At 40.1% G+C, this 17,690-nt stretch overlaps 1 protein-coding gene across 1 annotated transcript in view; it reads right to left on the minus strand.

Annotated features, from left to right (window-relative positions):
• IQGAP2 (IQ motif containing GTPase activating protein 2) overlaps positions 1-16,808 on the minus strand; it is a 350,559-nt gene extending 333,751 nt beyond the window's left edge. Inside the window, exon 1 of the mRNA XM_043975838.1 lies at positions 16,439-16,808. Within this exon, the coding sequence (XP_043831773.1) occupies positions 16,439-16,487 (49 nt within the window). The 5' untranslated portion in view covers positions 16,488-16,808. The remainder of the gene's footprint in view (positions 1-16,438) is intronic.
• Positions 16,809-17,690: the final 882 nt, after the last annotated feature.

Here is a 17,690-nt window from a genome sequence, read left to right on the forward strand (position 1 = left end):
TAAGCACCTCCAAAGCCCTTCATCCCAAAGAATCCTACTGTTAGCCTCTCCCAGATAGTTTCTTACTTCCTTTCCCCCTTTCCCTCCCAAAAGGGAGGACCAATGTCCTGAACAACTCTTGTCTATCCCTTTTGCAAAGTTTTTCTCATCTCTGTACTTACAGTCTTTTTTTAATATGTTGATGAGCCATCGTTTTCATCCATCCCTACCTACCTCTACGCTAACCAGAAGAGTTGTAGTCAGTGCTGCTTTGTGACTACCCACCTTATATTTCAAATATATTGGGATTTGCACACAATTACACTTTAGAAAAAAATATTTTTCTGTTGCCTCACCAAAAAAAAAAAAAATTAAAAGGGGCAGCTAGGTGGCACAATGGATAGAGTACTGGCCCTGGAGTCAAGAGTACCTGAGTTCAAATTCAGCCTCAGACACTTAACACTTACTAGCTGTGTGACTCTGGGCAAGTCACTTAACCCCAATTGCCTCACCAAAAAAAAAAATTTTTTTTAAATTTCTGTGAGGTCTTCCATTCATAAGAGGTTGCTGTCTGCTGTGTGTTACAGCAGAATATGTTTAAGGCATAGAGAAAGAAAGAGAAGGGGAGGGAAGGAAAGAGAAAGAAAGGGGGAGAAAGAGGCAGAAAGAGAGAAGGAGAGAGAAAGAAAAAGAAAGAACCATGTCTTTCCTCTTATTTGAAATGGTTTGCAGTACAACTTAAAGTTGTTTTTAAGACTACAAAAACAAAGATTCACTTGAACATCATCTTCTAAACTGATAAATGTCAAACAGTTCCTTCATTGATTCACCTGACTTCAGGTTACAAGGATAAGAGTATATCTGGAAGGGGCAGTTTCTATGCCCAAGAACAGTTTCCTTGGCAGAATATTATTTACAAGTTAAGTTTGAGATTCTGCCCAAGTTAAACAACTTCATTTTGTCATATTTGAGGGGTGGGATTGGGGAGGAGGGACAGGTAGAAAAAAAGGCAAGAAAATGAGAAATGTAGTTTTATTTAGAAAAGTGCAGGGGGATGGGCATGAAACGTTTATATACTAAAAAGTGACTGAAGTCACTACCTATAACATATGAAAGCTATCAGATTGAGATGAGCTGATAAAAGTAAGTTTCTCATTTAGATGGAGTATACCTAGGAAGCAAAGTAGCATCCAGATATACATCAGTACAAGAAGCAAAGATTCAAGTTAACCAAGAAATCACAAACATGTCTGTTTCCACAAATTCATTACGTTTTATATCACTAAGTCTCAATCACAAGAGGCAGTCTGGCATAGTTGAAAAGACACTGGCTTTGTGTTCAAGTTGAAATGACCTCCCTGGGCCTCAGTTTCCTTATCTGTAAAGGAGAATGATGGACTAGTTGATCTCTAAGTTTCCTTCCTCTTCTAAATCTATACTCTTATAATTTTAAATGTAATACACATTTGTAGTAGAACAGCTAACATTAAGGTTAAAAAAAGATAAGAAAAGAAGATAAAATCATTTTTTCTGGGGAAGGGACTGGATAGTTACTAGGAAAGAAGGAAGGAAGGAAGGAAGGAAGGAAGGAAGGAAGGAAGGAAGGAAGGAAGGAAGGAAGGAAGGAAGGAAGGAAGGAAAAAGATATCTTTCTTGCTGACCCTTCCTTGCTTGTTTTCCATACCTCTCATGCAAATGAGTCTAATCCAAGATTTTAGTCACCACTGAAAAATTCACTCAACCAATAGAGCTGATCATTAATTTTTCAGTTTGAGCTCTTATACCTCAGAAACTGAACTTCCAATCAGGGCTTGATTTATTGTTTTGTTGATTGTCTAGACTTAAGAAAGTGATACAGAAAATGTTTATGATGCAAATTAAACTTCAAAGCATCCTATGTACTTGAAAGCCAGTTGTCAAACATATACCAGTACACTTCCCAGTCCAAAGATACCAATTTAAAGGATTCAAACAGAAATGGGTATTAGAGCCTTAGAACTTTCGCTCATAGAGTGGTGAGGATATGTAGCTGACCTCCAACTATTCCTCCAGGAATGCTAGAAAGACCACTGGATGTAGATCAGAAGACCTGAGTTTAAATCCCATTCAGGAATAGAATTATTGTATTACATTAGGCAAGTTGTTTCACTTTCCTGGGCCTCAGTTTTCTCATGGGTAAAATGAGAAGACTAAACCAGATAACATCTAAGATCCATTCCAGCTACAAAACCATGATCCTATAACTAAATAATTGTCCTTTCTTGGAGCAGCATAACCCTTCTCTGGATAAGAGTAGGGAGGGCTCTTCCATCATCAACCTGGACCAGCCCGGTCAGTCCATAAACATAACAAAGTTTTACAATAAGCCAGACATTGTGCTAAACTCTGAGGAATACAAAACCACACACACACACACACACACACACACACACACACACACACAAATAAAAACCAAACAAAAAACCCAGCCCTTGCTGTGAGGGAGCTCACAGTCTAATAAGGGAAACAACACTAAAACAATTATATAAAAACAAGATACATGCAGGATAAATTGGAGAACAGAGGAAAAACACTAAAGGGGAATCAGGGAAAGCTTCTTGTAGAAGGTGGGATTTCAAAAATGGCTTGAAGGAAGCCAGGGAAGCCAGGAGGCTGAGATGATGAAGAGAATTCCAGACATGGAAGGCAACCAGTCGTAAGGCTTGGAATTGAGAGATGGAGTGTCTTGTTCATGGAATAGCTAGGAGGCCAGTGTCACTGGATGGAAGAGTAAGTGTAAGGGAATTAATAAGTAAGAAGACTGAGAAGATAGGAAGGGGCCAGGTTATGAAGTGCTTTGAACCCCAAACAGGATTTTATGTTTAATCCTGAAGGTGACAGAAAACCCCTGGAATTTACTGAATGAGGTGGTGGTGGCAGTAACTAATGGTCCACCTTTTGGCTTGGGGTTGGGAGCGCCTTTCAGACTCTTGTAGGGGTCACTTGGGCAGTAGATATAAATATGCTCTGCCCATCACAGATAGATGATGTTCCAAAATTCACCTTACTGAGGGCAGCTAGGTGGCTCAGTGGATAAAGCACCAGCCCTGGATTCAGGAGGACCTGAGTTCAAATGCGACCTCAGACACTTGACACTTACTAGCTGTGTGAACAACCAAAAAAAAAAAAAAACCACAATAAAAACAAAACAAAAAAATTCACCTTACCTAGACCTAACGAGGTACATCCTATATGCCCTTTGAAACCTGACCTTATTTCATCCTTGTGTATACTTAATCTGACAAAGAACTAGTGATTATTAGATTCTATCAAAGCCAGAATAACCGGCTATTGGATAAACCACAGATCTATGACATACGTAAAGAATATTGGATAACAGAATCTTCTTGAGGTACACTTATCTGTTTCCACATACTTGATAAAACCTGCAAGAATTGTAAAGGTTGTAACTGTACATGAAAAATATCTTTCACTCTTTGCACTAAGGCTGCACTTGCTCTAACACACTTTACACAACCAAAGGAACTATAACAAAAATATTGCAGATGAAACTTTAAAGCACTCAGGCTGCAATTTACTAAAATCTCGCCAACATTTAACATAAAATGTAGCTAAAAAATCCCCTTAAATGACATTTAAATTTCTTCAAGATACATAAATGAACTGACAACATACCATTAGTCATTATTCAACAAAACCTAGACATTGCTCCTTTGAAGGCACTAACTCCCCAGGGAAACCTGAGAACTAAATTACCACAGGTAATCCTTTCAACAGAGTGGGGGGGAAAGGAGAGAGAGAAAAGCTGTCTCTCTGAGACATGGGGTGACAAGATCATGTTTGTTTTTGTTTTTGGTTTTTTCCCTCCTTACTCCAGAAGAACTGAATACAAAATACTTTATTGATATGCTCTACTGAAATACTGAATACAAAATACTTTTAAACCACATTCAAAATATCAATTAATATCCTATTTAGGATTTTCTTTAATAAAGATTTTCCCCCCTCTTAGATTCCAATTGTTAAGAGATGAGTTTGATATAAGTCAAAGCTAGTCACTAGCATACTTTTAAATGTTTCACACATTTCAATGAACTTATCTGTTGAATTTCATCAGTCAAGAAACTACCCCCTTTCCGTAAGTTTAACAGTTACCCAGTACATACATCTTTACCTAGAGGCACCTTTATCAAACCAGTTTCTTCTCTAAAAATTCTGGCGAGACTCAGAAAAGACTTTTAAAAGCCTCAGCAGCTACATGTGGATGTCAGAGTCCAGCACTTTACTGGAGCACAGATCCTCTTCTCAGAGAAGACTGATTCCTGACCTGTGATTTTATAGATACAAGGAATTCCCAGTGTAGAAATTCCATCTATTAATGCAAATCAGCAACCTGTCTGTAATGGATAGTCTTAGAAAGTTGCAATTGAGAGATGAAGTGACTTGGTTCACAGTGAACAGTATGTGTTCATTGCTGGGCCTTGAACCCAGATCTGCCGGTTTCCAAGGTCTTTCCTCTTTTCACAAAGCCATGCTGTCAGAACAGATGAACTTTTGTAAAAGACACAGTTGTAAAGAGTATAAATCTACAAGTTTGGTGCTCAGGTTTTAAAGTTCACAAGCAGCAAATTAAAATCGAAAAGTGTGTTGCTAAGGGACAATACGTGGCAAGGGGAAGGTGAAAAAAACAACAACAAAAAACAAACAAACAAAAACCCTTAAAAGAAATAGGTCCAGGGACCAAAAAGGTCCAGCAGTCTACGTGAGGACATTTAATGCAGACAATGCTCTGGACATCAGCAAATTACAGCACAGCACCGGATGTTCAGATGACCCTGACTAATCAAGTATGCTCAGCTAGAAAGTCAAGGAAAGGATAATTAGCAAGAGAAAGATTACCATTCAAAATAACTAAAACAAAAGTTTAGGTGCTTAAAAATACAAACCCAGCTACTTTAGAAAGGGAAAAGGGCAAGGTGGGGATTAGCTATGCAGAATGAGTCAGGGTTGTAGCTGTCCTAACTACTTTGAATTTGAGGAATTAGAAAGTTACGAAGTAATTAACTTTGTGAATACAATGTACAGACAAAATAGTAAGCAAATTTGACAGAGACTGACTGCAAAATAAAGACTGTACAGATGACCGTCTAGGAAAAAAATTTTCACAAAGTGGAAAAATGTAAAATCTCAACTCAGTGAGATGCAGTACTTCATGGTCAACTTAGGATGTAGAATGCCAGTATAAATTTTGACTATATTTTATTTTGACTATATTTAAGTTTGCTGGCAGCCCATAGAGTAGGGAGGAGTGTCAAATGGAAACCTAGGACACTTATCAATACATAAGAATTCCTGCAGGCCCTATATTGATTAAGCTTTAAAATGTAATGTTACCTATACTTTATTGTATTTTTATTTATTTTGTTAAATATTTCCTAATTACATTTTCATCAGGTTTGGGGACTCTGTGAGTACATGTAGCCAGGCTGTATTATGCCCTTTGATCTAGGTCTTTAATTTTTTTTTTTAAAGATTCATTGATGCCTTTTGATTTAATATCAGAGGCATTTTCAAGTATACCTAAAACCACCAAAGAGCATTCTCTCATTTAACAAAGAAAAAAAAATTAAGCAAACCCAATACTGACAAGTTTATACAATATTCTGCACTCACAGTTCCCTATTGCTCTACCAAAAAGGAGGGAGGTATATATTCTCACTCCACTATTAGATAATTTCCATGGGTTTTTCTTTTTCTGAATCCCTCAAAATCACCAGTTCTTAAAGTATATCAATGTTTCATTACATTCACACACCACAATTTATTCACTTCTCCAGTGAACAAGCTTTGTTGCCCATTTGTTTTTATTTCAACACAAAGCTCTCATCTAACAGTTTTAGCTAGGGTGGTAAAAGGAATATTGAGCTGAACCTGGAATCAAGATGCCCTGAGTTCAGGGGCAGGTAGGTAGCTAAGTGGATAAAGCACCAGCCCTGGATTCAGGAGAACCTGAGTTCAAATCCGACCTTAGACACTTGACACTTACTAGCTGTGTGACCCTGGGCAAATCACTTAACCCCAAATGCCCTGCAAAGAAAAAAAAAAAAAAAGAAAGAAAGAAAAGAAAAAAGCCCTGAGTTCAAACCCCAGCCTCAGACAGGGTGACCCTGGGCAAATCACTTAACCTGTCAGCCTTAATTTCCTCAAATGTAAAATGAAGATAATAAAAGTACCTATTTACCAGGGTTGTTGTAAGAAGCAAAAGTGCTTAGTACTGTGGTTGGCACATAAGTAAGTGCTTAATAAATGTTTGTTTTCTTCCTTTCAGAAATGACTGGGAGAGCTTCACTCAAGAATAAGATTTAAAACTGGAGAGAACTTAGAAATCATCTCTTCCAAGTCTCTGATTTTACAACTGAGTAAATGAGGCCCAAAGAGGTGACTTGCCAGAGGCCTCCCAGGTAAAGTAGGAAAGCCAGCTGGTCAAATAGCATTTATTAAGCACCTATTATGTACCAGGCACCATTCTAGGCACTGGGGATACAAAGAAAAGCAAAAAAAAAAAACAAAACCCAAAACAAACAAACAAAAGCAGTCCCAGTGTTCAAGGATCTCACAGTCTATTGGGGATACAATATGCAAACAATCATATATAAACAAGATACTACACAGGGGCAGCTAGGTGGCCCAGTGGATAGAGCACCTGCCCTGGATTCAGGAGGAACCGAATTCAAATCCAGCCTCAGACGATTGACACTTCCTAGCTGTGTGACCCTGGACAAGTCACTTAACTCTCATTGCCTCACCAAGAAAGAAAGAAAGAAAGAAAGAAAGAAAGAAAGAAAGAAAGAAAGAAAGAAAGAAAGAAAGGAAGGAAGGAAGGAAGGAAGGAAGGAAGGAAGGAAGGAAGGAAGGAAGGAAGGAAGGAAGGAAGGAAGGAAGGAAGGAAGGAAGGAAGGAAGGAAGGAAGGAAGGAAGGAAGGAAGGAAGGAAGGAAGGCTCCTCTTTGTGAGTTCAAATCTAGCCTCAGATACTTCCTAGCTATGGCAACCTGGACAAGTCACTTCAACCTGTTTGCCTCAATTCCCTCATCTGTAAAATGAGCTGGAGAAGGAAATGGCAAACTACTTCAGTATCTCTGCTACAAAAACTCCAAATGGAGTCACAAAAAGTAGGACAACTGAAAAATGAATAGACAACAACAAATACACAGAATAAATTGGAGAGAATCTCAGAGGAAAGGCATTAAGATTTAGGAGGAATAGGAAAGCCTTTTTGTAGAAGGTGGAACTTTGGCTGGGACTTGAAGGAAACCAGGACAACAACAAATACACAGAATAAATTGGAGAGAATCTCAGAGGAAAGGCATTAAGATTTAGGAGGAATAGGAAAGCCTTTTTGTAGAAGGTGGAACTTTGGCTGGGACTTGAAGGAAACCAGGAAATGGAGGTGAAGAAGGAAAAGGCTTCTAGGTGTGGAGAACAATAGTGGAAAACGCCAGGAGTCTGGAGCTAGTATGTCTTGTTTGAAGAACAGCAAAGGAGGCCAGTGTCCCTAGATCAAAGAGTAGGAGGGGAATAAAATGTAAGACTGGAAAGGTAGGAAGAGGGCCCAGGTTTTGAAGGGCTTTAAACCTCTAACAGAGGATTGTATATTTAATCCTGGAGGAAGCAGGGAGCTACTGGATTTTAATTCAGATTCATAACTTTGTACATAGGATTTTTTTTTCTTTAAGCACCAGATTTTCACACACCTCTGATTTTTCACCAATTCACTTGCAAGGACTTATGTATGTTATAGAAGGGATTCCTTTGGTGTATGGGTTGGATGAGATGGCTGCTGTGGTTCCTTCCACCTCTCAAATTCTATGATTTGGTAATTACATCCTTACCACATTTAGCTCATCCTACTATCTCCCATAACACTAGGCTAAGAAACAAAAACATCTGTGAAACACTTATGATTAATTCAAAAGTTCCCTTGAAAATGTAATGAAAAACAAGGTATCAGGAAGCTGCTGCTCCAAGGGGGGGATGTAAAAGATAAGCATGCCAACAAGGAAATGAAGGAAAACATAGCTAATAAAGAATTGAGAACCAGAAGTAGTTTCAAATCCCAGGGGTGCTACTTACTACCTGGGTGACCTCAGGGAAGCTCTTAAGTAACCTGGGTTCCTTATCTAGAAGATAAGGGCTAGTACAGTCCTAAATTTCCATAACTAAGCTAAGAAGCAGAAAGGAGAACAGAGTTGACCAATTCTTATTAGGATTAGATATCATAAACATTAGGCATAAGGGTTGCTAGAGCATTTCTTATGAGTGCCAGTGATGTAGCTCTTTACCTAGCAATGTGGAGTAGAGAGCTAGGCTTAAATAAGAGTCAGAAAGACTTTGGTTCAAATCCAGCCTTTGACCCTTGCTTGGCTGTATGACCCCAGGCAAATCCTTCAATCTCTCAAATCTTGTTCTCATCCACTATGAATTAAGGGAGTTGTGTTCAGTGACCTCTAAGGTCCTTTCCAACTCTAAATCTTTGACTCCATCATTTTTATTGTTATATCCTGTCTCATGTATATTTCCAGTTGTGGTACACTATAAAGATCTTTTCTTTTCTTTTATTATATATATATATATATATATATTTTTTTTTTTTTTTGCAGGGCAATGGGGGTTAAGTGACTTGCCCAGGGTCACACAGCTACAAGTGTCTGAGGCCGGATTTGAACTCAGGTACTCCTGAATCCAGGGCCGGTGCTTTATCCACTGCGCCACCTAGTCGCCCCAAGATATTTTCTTACACTATCTTTTTTTTTTAAAAAACCCACAAATTTATAAAGTGGTATTTCAGCATGATTTTAATATAGTTTGTTTTTACCTGAAATTTACACATTATTCTCACCTTATGAGAGGTTTATTGTAACAAACTAATAATACAGTGACCTCATATGAAAGTACACGAAACATTTCACATTTTTAATACTTTCCACCTAATTTTAAAAATTAACAGTGGGGGCAGCTAGGTGGCACAGTGGATAAAGCATCAGCCCTGGATTCAGGAGGACCTACGTTCAAATCCAGCCTCAGACACTTGACATGTTCTAGCTGTGTGACCCTGGTCAAGTCATTTAACCCTCACTGCCCCCGCAAAAAATAAAAAAATAACAGAAATCTATTTTTCACCCTCCTACCAATAAAAAAAAAACCACCAAATTTCTTATAACAAATATGGACAGGCAATCAAAAAATATTACCTCAATGGTTGTGTATACTGAGTGTATGCATGTAAGACACAGATATAGCTAGATATCTCTTGTACCCTAAATCTATCACATCTCTATAATAGATGGCATATTTTATGATTGGTCATCTGGAATCACAAATGATCATTTTACTGATCACCATTCTTACAGCTTTTAAAGTTGTTTGTTTTTATAGTATTATTACCGTATAAATTGTTCTCCTTGTTCTTTTGATTTCATTCTTCATGAGTTTATAAAAGTCCTCAGTTCACTTTTGTAAAACTGATGTTGTAATATAAATTGTTCTTCCTGTTCTGTTTACTTCACTCTGTATCAATTCATATTAGTCTTTGGGGGTTTGTTTGTTAGTTTTTTGTTTTTAAATGTTTCCTTATTTCTACATGGGAAAATTGGAACACTAATGCATTGTTGGTAGAGTTGTGAATTGATCCAACCATTCTGGAAAGAAATTTGGAACTATGCTGAGCCAGCAATACCACTACTAGGTCTGTATCCCAAAGAGATTACAAAAAAGGGAAAGGGACCCACATGTACAAAACTATTTATAGCTGCTCTTTTTGTGGTGGCAAAGAATTGGAAACTGAGTAGATGCCCATCAATTGGGCAATGGCTAAACAAGTTGTGGCATATGAATGCAATGGAATATTGTTGTGCTCTAAGAAATGATGAGCAGGTGGATTTCAGAAAAACCTGAAATGACTTAAATGAACTGATGCTGAGTATGCAGAACCAGAACATTGTACACAGTAACAACAACATTGTGTGATAATCAACTGTGATAGATTTAGCTCTTCTCAGCAATGCAATTACAAAAGACTCATGATGGAAAATGCTCTCCACATGCAGAGAAAGCACTATGGAGTCTTGAATGCAGATTGAAGCATACCATTTTCACTTTAATTGTTGTTTTTTGTTTGTTTTTCTTGTGATTTCCCCCTTTTTTTCTGATTCTTCTTGCACAATATGACTAACGTGGAAATATATTTAACATGTTTGCACTGTATAACCTATATCAGATTACTTGCTGTCTTGGGGAGGGGGGAAGGGAGAAAGGGAGAAAAATTTGGATCTCAAAATCTTATAAAAAATGAATGTTGAAAACTATCTTTACAGTAATTGGAAAAAAAATACTGCTAAGTGGGGGAAAAAAGGGAAATGTTTCCTTACTTTTAGAACATCACAGCATGCCATCACTTTCACATACCATGGCTTATTCAGCCATTCCTCAATTCATGGATATCCTCTCAATATCTAGTTTTTTGCTACCACAAAAAGGTGCTATATTTTTATACTTTTCCTTTTTCTTTAATCTTTTAACACAATCTACCTATTAAAACATAAACCAGTTATAATGGCTGTTAAAGTTCCTATGAGGTGGCTGTTAAAATCATCTCTGAGGGGCAGCTAGGTGGCGCGGTGGATAGAGCACCAGCCCTGGAGTCAGGAGTACCTGAGTTCAAATCCGGCCTCAGACACTTAACACTTACTAGCTGTGTGACCCTGGGCAAGTCACTTAACCCCAATTGCCTTACTAAAAACAAAACAAAATCATCTCTGAACTTTTAAAATGTATATACTTTTCAAAAGCCCAGTGGATCAGGAAAGAATGGCAGAAATCCAATGGGTATGAGTACCAAGAAGTGCCCTGAATTGAGAGAACTTCTAGGTTCCAACTGAAGAAGCCAAAGGCCTTCCTGATAAGTTTTGTTTGTTTGTTTTTGTTTTTGTTTTTTTTTGCACAGAGCAATGAGGGTTAAGTGACTTGCCCAGGTTCACACAGCTAGTAAGTGTCAAGTGTCTGAGGTCTGATTTGAACTCAGGTCCCCCTAAATCCAGGGCGGGTGCTTTATCCACTGTGCCCCCTTCCTGATAAGTTTTATTTAAACTTCACTTGCACCTGAGCTTATAACAACTGCAGAATTTTAATGGATTGGGTTTTTATTGTTGTTATGAGGATTTTATAAACATCACCAGTGCGTTTCTATTGCTCTTTAAGCTGTTTAAGCTACTAATACCCTAGGTGGGGAAATCGTGAGTCTTCTAACATGAAAAAAAATTTAAAAACAAAGAAGCAAGCATACATAACAGAGCAATAAAATAAAATTTGAACACTTAAATCTATTGCCAATTTCTTAAACTTGGCCTGGGCAGAGCTAGTAACTTTGACAAAAATCTTACAGGTTTGTGTAAAGTTTTGTGTATATGACTAAGGTATGATAACTTGGCATTTTAAAGAACAGGTTGGGGGAGCAGCTAGGTGGTGCAGTGGATAAAGCACCGGCCCTGGATTCAGGAGGACCTGAGTTCAAATCCAGCCTCAGACACTTGACATGTTCTAGCTGTGTGACCCTGGACAAGTCACTTAACCCTCATTGCCCCACAAAAAAAACAACAACAAAAACAGTGTTTTTTTAAAAACTTTTACAAAACACAAACATGAGCAACATATATTCTTTCTCTTTTTTTGTTTATTTTTCTGGATGCAAATTCACATTATGATAATAGCTGACATTCATATGACCCATTGGGTTTGCAAAGAATAATGATGGCTTAGATGATCTCATTTAATGGTTACAACAATTCACATGAAATAAATATTGTAGGTATTAGACATTTTACAGACAAGGAAACTGAGGCTCAAATACATTAAGTGATTTGTATATTATCTTATGGATGCTAAGTGTAGGTTCAGACTCCAAGTTCATCACTCTTTCTACTAGGACACCACCCTTGAACTTCAATGACAAGTGTCATAAAGAACCATGCTAGGATTGTGAGGTTCATAGAATCTTCAATAAGCTGTTTAGTAAGTATCATTTGGTATCAATCTCTCACACACATAGACAGATCACCCTACACTTCAAAAGACAGCAAGATATAAAAAAGTTAAGATCATTTCTAAGAGATATAACCCTATTTTGCAGTTCTTCTAAATTAAGGTATTTCACTATACTATATCCTAGTCTCTATCCTTTTTTTCTATCAAAGTCCTCCAAGCCTTGAATGCATGCATTCCCTTCTCACCTCCTCCTTATAGAATGCCTATCTTCCTGTAAGTCCCATTCCAAGTGCCACTTCCTCCATGAGCCCTATGCTGATCCACTGTCACTAGAACACTCTCTCTCTCGAAGTTATTTTGCATTTATTTACCAGTGTACAAGGTGTCTTGCTCCTCTCCAATAAAATATAAGCCCCTGAAGGGCAGGGACAGTCACATTAATCAAGTGTCTTGCAGTGAGTTGCATTGTTGAATTCATCGCTAATATCAAAAAGAAGTGGAAAATATATTTTATTTGTATTTAGGAGGTAGCAAACTAAGCTCATCCTTCCACAGTTGTGAGATCTTTTTTCCTATAAATGTGAATTTTCTGTCCAACCATACAGAACCTCTTCACATTGTCTCATCTGAGGAGATTTGTCGATACCCTCCCATAAATCTTCCAGTGACAAACTCAACATGCTGGGTTGAGTGTGTGGACATTAAGGAATTTTAGAAATGTCATTGTCTCAAGAAGAACACTATTCAAAAGCAGCCTGTAGCAGCTAAAAATAAGTCACTATTCTCCAAAAAAAAAAACCAAACAAACCTTCATAGACAAGCAGTCAATTATTTTAAAAACATATTTGTAAAGAGTAAGAGTGAAATTATTTTCCCCAGTTTTTCCAACTGGGGTAAGTAACCAGTTTTAAAATATGAATTCTTTATGATCAGGGATAGTTTAATTTTTATTTTATTTATTTATTTATTTTTGCTGGGCAACGGGGGTTAAGTGACTTGCCCAGGGTCACACAGCTAGTAAGTGTCAAGTGTCTGAGGCCAAATTTGAACTCAGGTCCTCCTGAATCCAGGGCCGGTGCTTTATCCACTGCACCACCTAGCTGTCCCGATAGTTTAATTTTTTATATTCCTAATGCATAGGATAATGTCTAACACATTGGAGGTATTATATAATATTGATATTTAATCATTCTTTTAACCAATGATGGAACTGAGAAACTAGTTTCCTCACCTGTGAAATGAAGGGGGTGGACCAATCTCTAAAAGTTCCTTTCAGCTCTAAAAGCCACAGGTGAATTCACAGGTAAATCTCATCACCCCAGTTTTGGGTGTTTAATTGCAAAGAGTTGGACTATAGGATGCAATATTGGAAAGGATCTCAGATATTTTGTAGTCCTAAAGGGAAGAAAACCAAAGCTCAGGTGACCTGCTCAAGGTCTCACAAATAATAGAATTTGTACATACAGAGAGGCATAACAACCTGTTTTCCCCAACTTTCCTTATTCTGGATTATTCTTCAATATTACTTTTAACAACTACAAATTCAAGTTCATTGTACCAACATTTGCCAATCACTTCTAAAAAATGTTTTTGGGTGTGGTTGATGCAGTTTCTAATCTGGTGATACTTATCTCAAAAACATCTATGTTTTCAACAGTATCCAGCCTGCTCACCCCACCCTCATTTACAGCTTACATTACTGATTTAAGTCCCATTCTGAGATATAAAGCTAACACTAAATAGCTTTACATATTTAAAACAAAGTATAGCCATCATTTCAGAGTAATGTTAGGATAAGCTATTTAATTCAATGGCAAGATGTGTGGATCACAAAGACTTCAGCAATTTTCTCATCTGTCAGAAACCTGAGCCTTTATGGAGAACTCATTGAGAAGTCCCACAAGCATAGGCTTCTATGTGGTATTTTGCAGAACCTCAGCCTGGTGGAATCTGAGAGATTTTCTGGCAGCATGCTGTTTAATTGTCATTTAATTGAGCAACTATGGTATATTAGAAAAGGAGGGAGGAGAAGCAAGGGAAAATATGAAGCACAAAACTGGAGTTTCTAATCCACTATAATACTCAACTGTTTTAAATCACATAACTGCTAAAAATTATTACATTTTAAAAAGAAACTTTAAATTTTTTTATGCTCATAAGGCAGACACTTAAATTTGTCATTCTTACCACTTTTCCATAATGCAGTTACAGTTCAGTTTGAGTGTTTCTAATCTTGGCTGGGGTAAAGAAGAGTGGAGGAAGAATGTTTGTCATTAAATATAGGGGGGTTTTCGGGGGAGGGAGGGAAATGAACCCCTACTTAATTACCAAACCCAAACACTCAAAGGGATGTGAGGGATAGGGAGGGACAACCACGACACTATAAATAAAGGAAACATTCATTATTCATCCACACAATTCTCCTAGTATGATCTTTCAATGATAAAATTTATTTTGAGGTCTCAACCAGACAAAATACTTAGAACACTAAATGTCAAACTTTATATTTACCGGTTAAAGTTCTCCTCTTTTGCACTAAAGATTTCCAGAAACAAATATAAACTATTAGGACATATCAGTTTGAACATCTCTTTCAAATACTTGGCAAGAAATCAACAGCCCAAGGTCTGGCTAATAAAAAATATGGAAATTTGCTATTTTTCTTAAAGTAAGACATCAGGCAATCAAATTCATTAATATCGATTTTAATACAGGAGGATAAAGTAGTTAATAACAGGATATAACTTACCAATAAAAGCCCTTAAAATAACCTGAACATTAACCCTTAAGTGGTTTACCTGAAAAATGACAACCTACTTTTTTTTTTTTTGGTGGGGCAATGAGGGTTAAGTGACTTGCCCAGGGTCACACAGCTAGTAAGTGTCAAGTGTCTGAGGCCGGGGTTTGAACTCAGGTCCTCCTGAATCCAGAGCCAGTGCTTTATCCACTGTGCCACCTAGCTGCCCCGGACAACCTACTTTTAAACAGATGATGTGTTTACAGGCACTGTGATTTATCTAAGTGTAAACTGATTTTGTTCTCCCGTTTCTGCTCAGTGCTGCAGTTCCCCAAAGAACTAACAGGGCCTAGGGTCAACTGCTGAATACATTTTCCTCCAGTGGACAGAAACTCATCTGACTGACATGCCACACACATGGGAGGCATTAACCTCAAGACCATCCTGTCTAAAGAAGGAGGCCTGGGAAAAATGGGACTCACACAACTTGAGAGCCCAGCTCAGCAAGTCTGTGAAAATCTGTCAGGTTACTCCTGAACACCCCAGTGTTTGTAAAATGTTCATTTCAAATGCTGTGACAGGTGCCACAGGGATCCGCACCTGGAGCCTCTACCGCCTTGGCGTCAGTACCTTGCCTTGGCAAAAGATTAACTTAGTTTTCCAGGCTGTCCCTCAACAGTGGCTTAATTATCAGTGCCCAGCCCCTCAGAGATACCGCCAACTCCGCCCCACCCCCCATATACACACTTTTTTAAAAAAGAAACCACTTCCTGGCACATGTTTAGGACTCTGAACTCAGTACACGAAGCCACGTGGTTGGTGCTAATCTGGCCAGATCCACTCATGATCAGCTGCATTTCTCCTGCAGCCTACTTCCAAGGGCTGCCTCTCACTCGGTAATCATATACCATCTCGTTCAAGTCACGCGGCCTCAAACTCGTCCCCCCCGAGCGAAGTGCCCTAGCCCTCGCGCTGCAACCATCCCAGTGCCACTCAGTTCAGGCTGGGGGCCAGCGAAAGGGAGGGGTGGGGGGAAGGGACCAGACATTCCGAGAGTCTCACACTCACGCACGCACACTTGAACACGCACACACACCTGTAAGAAAAAGCCCAGCTCCTCCCACCGAGTCTGGAATGAGAAGAGCTGCCCAAAGAGTGCCAACTTGCTCCCACGCATAGCCTGGCATCAGTGGAGACAGGAGGCGGGAAGAGAGCCCGTTAAGGGGCGGTAGATCTCAGCACCCACCTGCAACCCCAGCAAACAAACTTTCCTTACTGCATGAGGTGGCTGGGGAGAAAAGGACTGCACCTCCAAAACGCGCCCCCCCCCTCCCCAGGCTGCCATCCCAGGTTGGACAGCTGCCTCTGTGACACTTCACTCTCACCTGACACCCCCAACCCTTCTGGGGTGCTCTCCACTAGCGGGCGCCAGGGTTGGGGAGGGGGCGGAGAAGGAGGAGGAGGAAGAGGGGGAGGAGGAGGAGGAAGCCATAGGGCGCTTTACAACTGCAGCTTCCAACTTTGCCAGCCATGCAGTCTGTTTCCCTCCTTTCCCCTCCTCCCCGCGCATCCGGGCCCCTTTCTCCAAGTTAGCCTCCCTCTCCACAGGTTACTTTTTGTGGTCCGTGGCGGTTTAGCCATCCCCAGTTGGGGAGCGCAAGCTCCGCGCTGCGAGCGCACTTACAGCCATATCGGGGTCTCTGCAAGGGTGACGACAGCTCTTCATGATGCATCCTGCGCTGCGCCCGCGACTCCGCGGCCGGCTCTGTGCGCTTCTGCCTCTGCCTCTGCCTATCGGGGCTCGGGACTTGCTGCTCCGCTCTGCTCGCTTGTACGGCCCCGGGACGGTTTCAGGCTGCGGCGCCTGGTTCCTCTATAGTATGCAGCTGTCTGTCTTCCTGCGCCTTTCCCACCTTCTCCAGATAGGTGATTTGCTACCTCCCAAACCTCTCCGCGGCGCTCGCAGCAACTGCTTCGCTCAACGATTACTAAGCTCTTGCGCTGACACCCGCAGGAAAAGTGAACTCTCCTCCCTCCCTCCGGCCGCTACCTCCTCCTCCTCCTCCTCCCCCATCGGGTTTCCTTTCTCCTGCAACCCTGCCCCGTTATTCACACCCAGGCCGGGAGCTGGGGCCGCGGTGCAGCGGCCCCTACCGCCCATGACTGAGCACTGCACGGAGTGTAGGGGGTACCCCCTTCACTCCCCCAACTCCCGCCCCCCAGACCCGCTGGGGTCTAGGAGGAGGGGGCGGATGGGCGGGAATCCGGGACAGCAATGGTTGCAGAAACCTTTGCGCGCGCGAACACACATATACACACAATAGCATACACACACAAAAGCTAGTCTGTGGCGGGCGATCGGAGCCCCTGTGTGGCAGCAAGATTTTGCTGTTGGTGTGTTTTGGGGTTTTTTTTTTCATTTCTGGCGGTTTAAGGGTGGAAATGAAACATCGTTAAGGAAAAGAAATGACACAGCAAAGGAAATAAAACTCTTCTTTTGCTGGGGGTGTTGCTCAGTTACCGAAAGACAAACAGCTGCTAGTCCCTTAACCTGTGGGGCAACTGCTGGTCAAGTTTTTTTGTTTGGTGGTTTTGTTTTGGTTTTATTTATTCAAATGATGTATTTATTAACACTGCAGAAACAACTTGCCATCGTCTCTAAAACTGGAAGGCCACCCTTGGAATCGAGCCTCACTCACCTCGGTTTCCGATAAATTGATAGGACTTGTAGAGAACCACAATTGAGTCTTTGTTGTTTAAGGAGTAGCTATAAGTTGCACTACTACCACCGCCACCACCATTACAAGCAACCACGCAAAACAGCTGAGAACCAAAGCCATCTTCATCTCTTCCTCCTCAAACAAACAACTGTCACACCCGCCCAGCTGAGGTCTCACCCTAACGGGGCAACCCAGCCACCTAAGGAGCTAAGGAAA

The sequence above is a fragment of the Dromiciops gliroides genome, chromosome 1 (genome assembly GCF_019393635.1).
Source record: "Dromiciops gliroides isolate mDroGli1 chromosome 1, mDroGli1.pri, whole genome shotgun sequence".
NCBI lineage: Eukaryota > Metazoa > Chordata > Mammalia > Microbiotheria > Microbiotheriidae > Dromiciops > Dromiciops gliroides.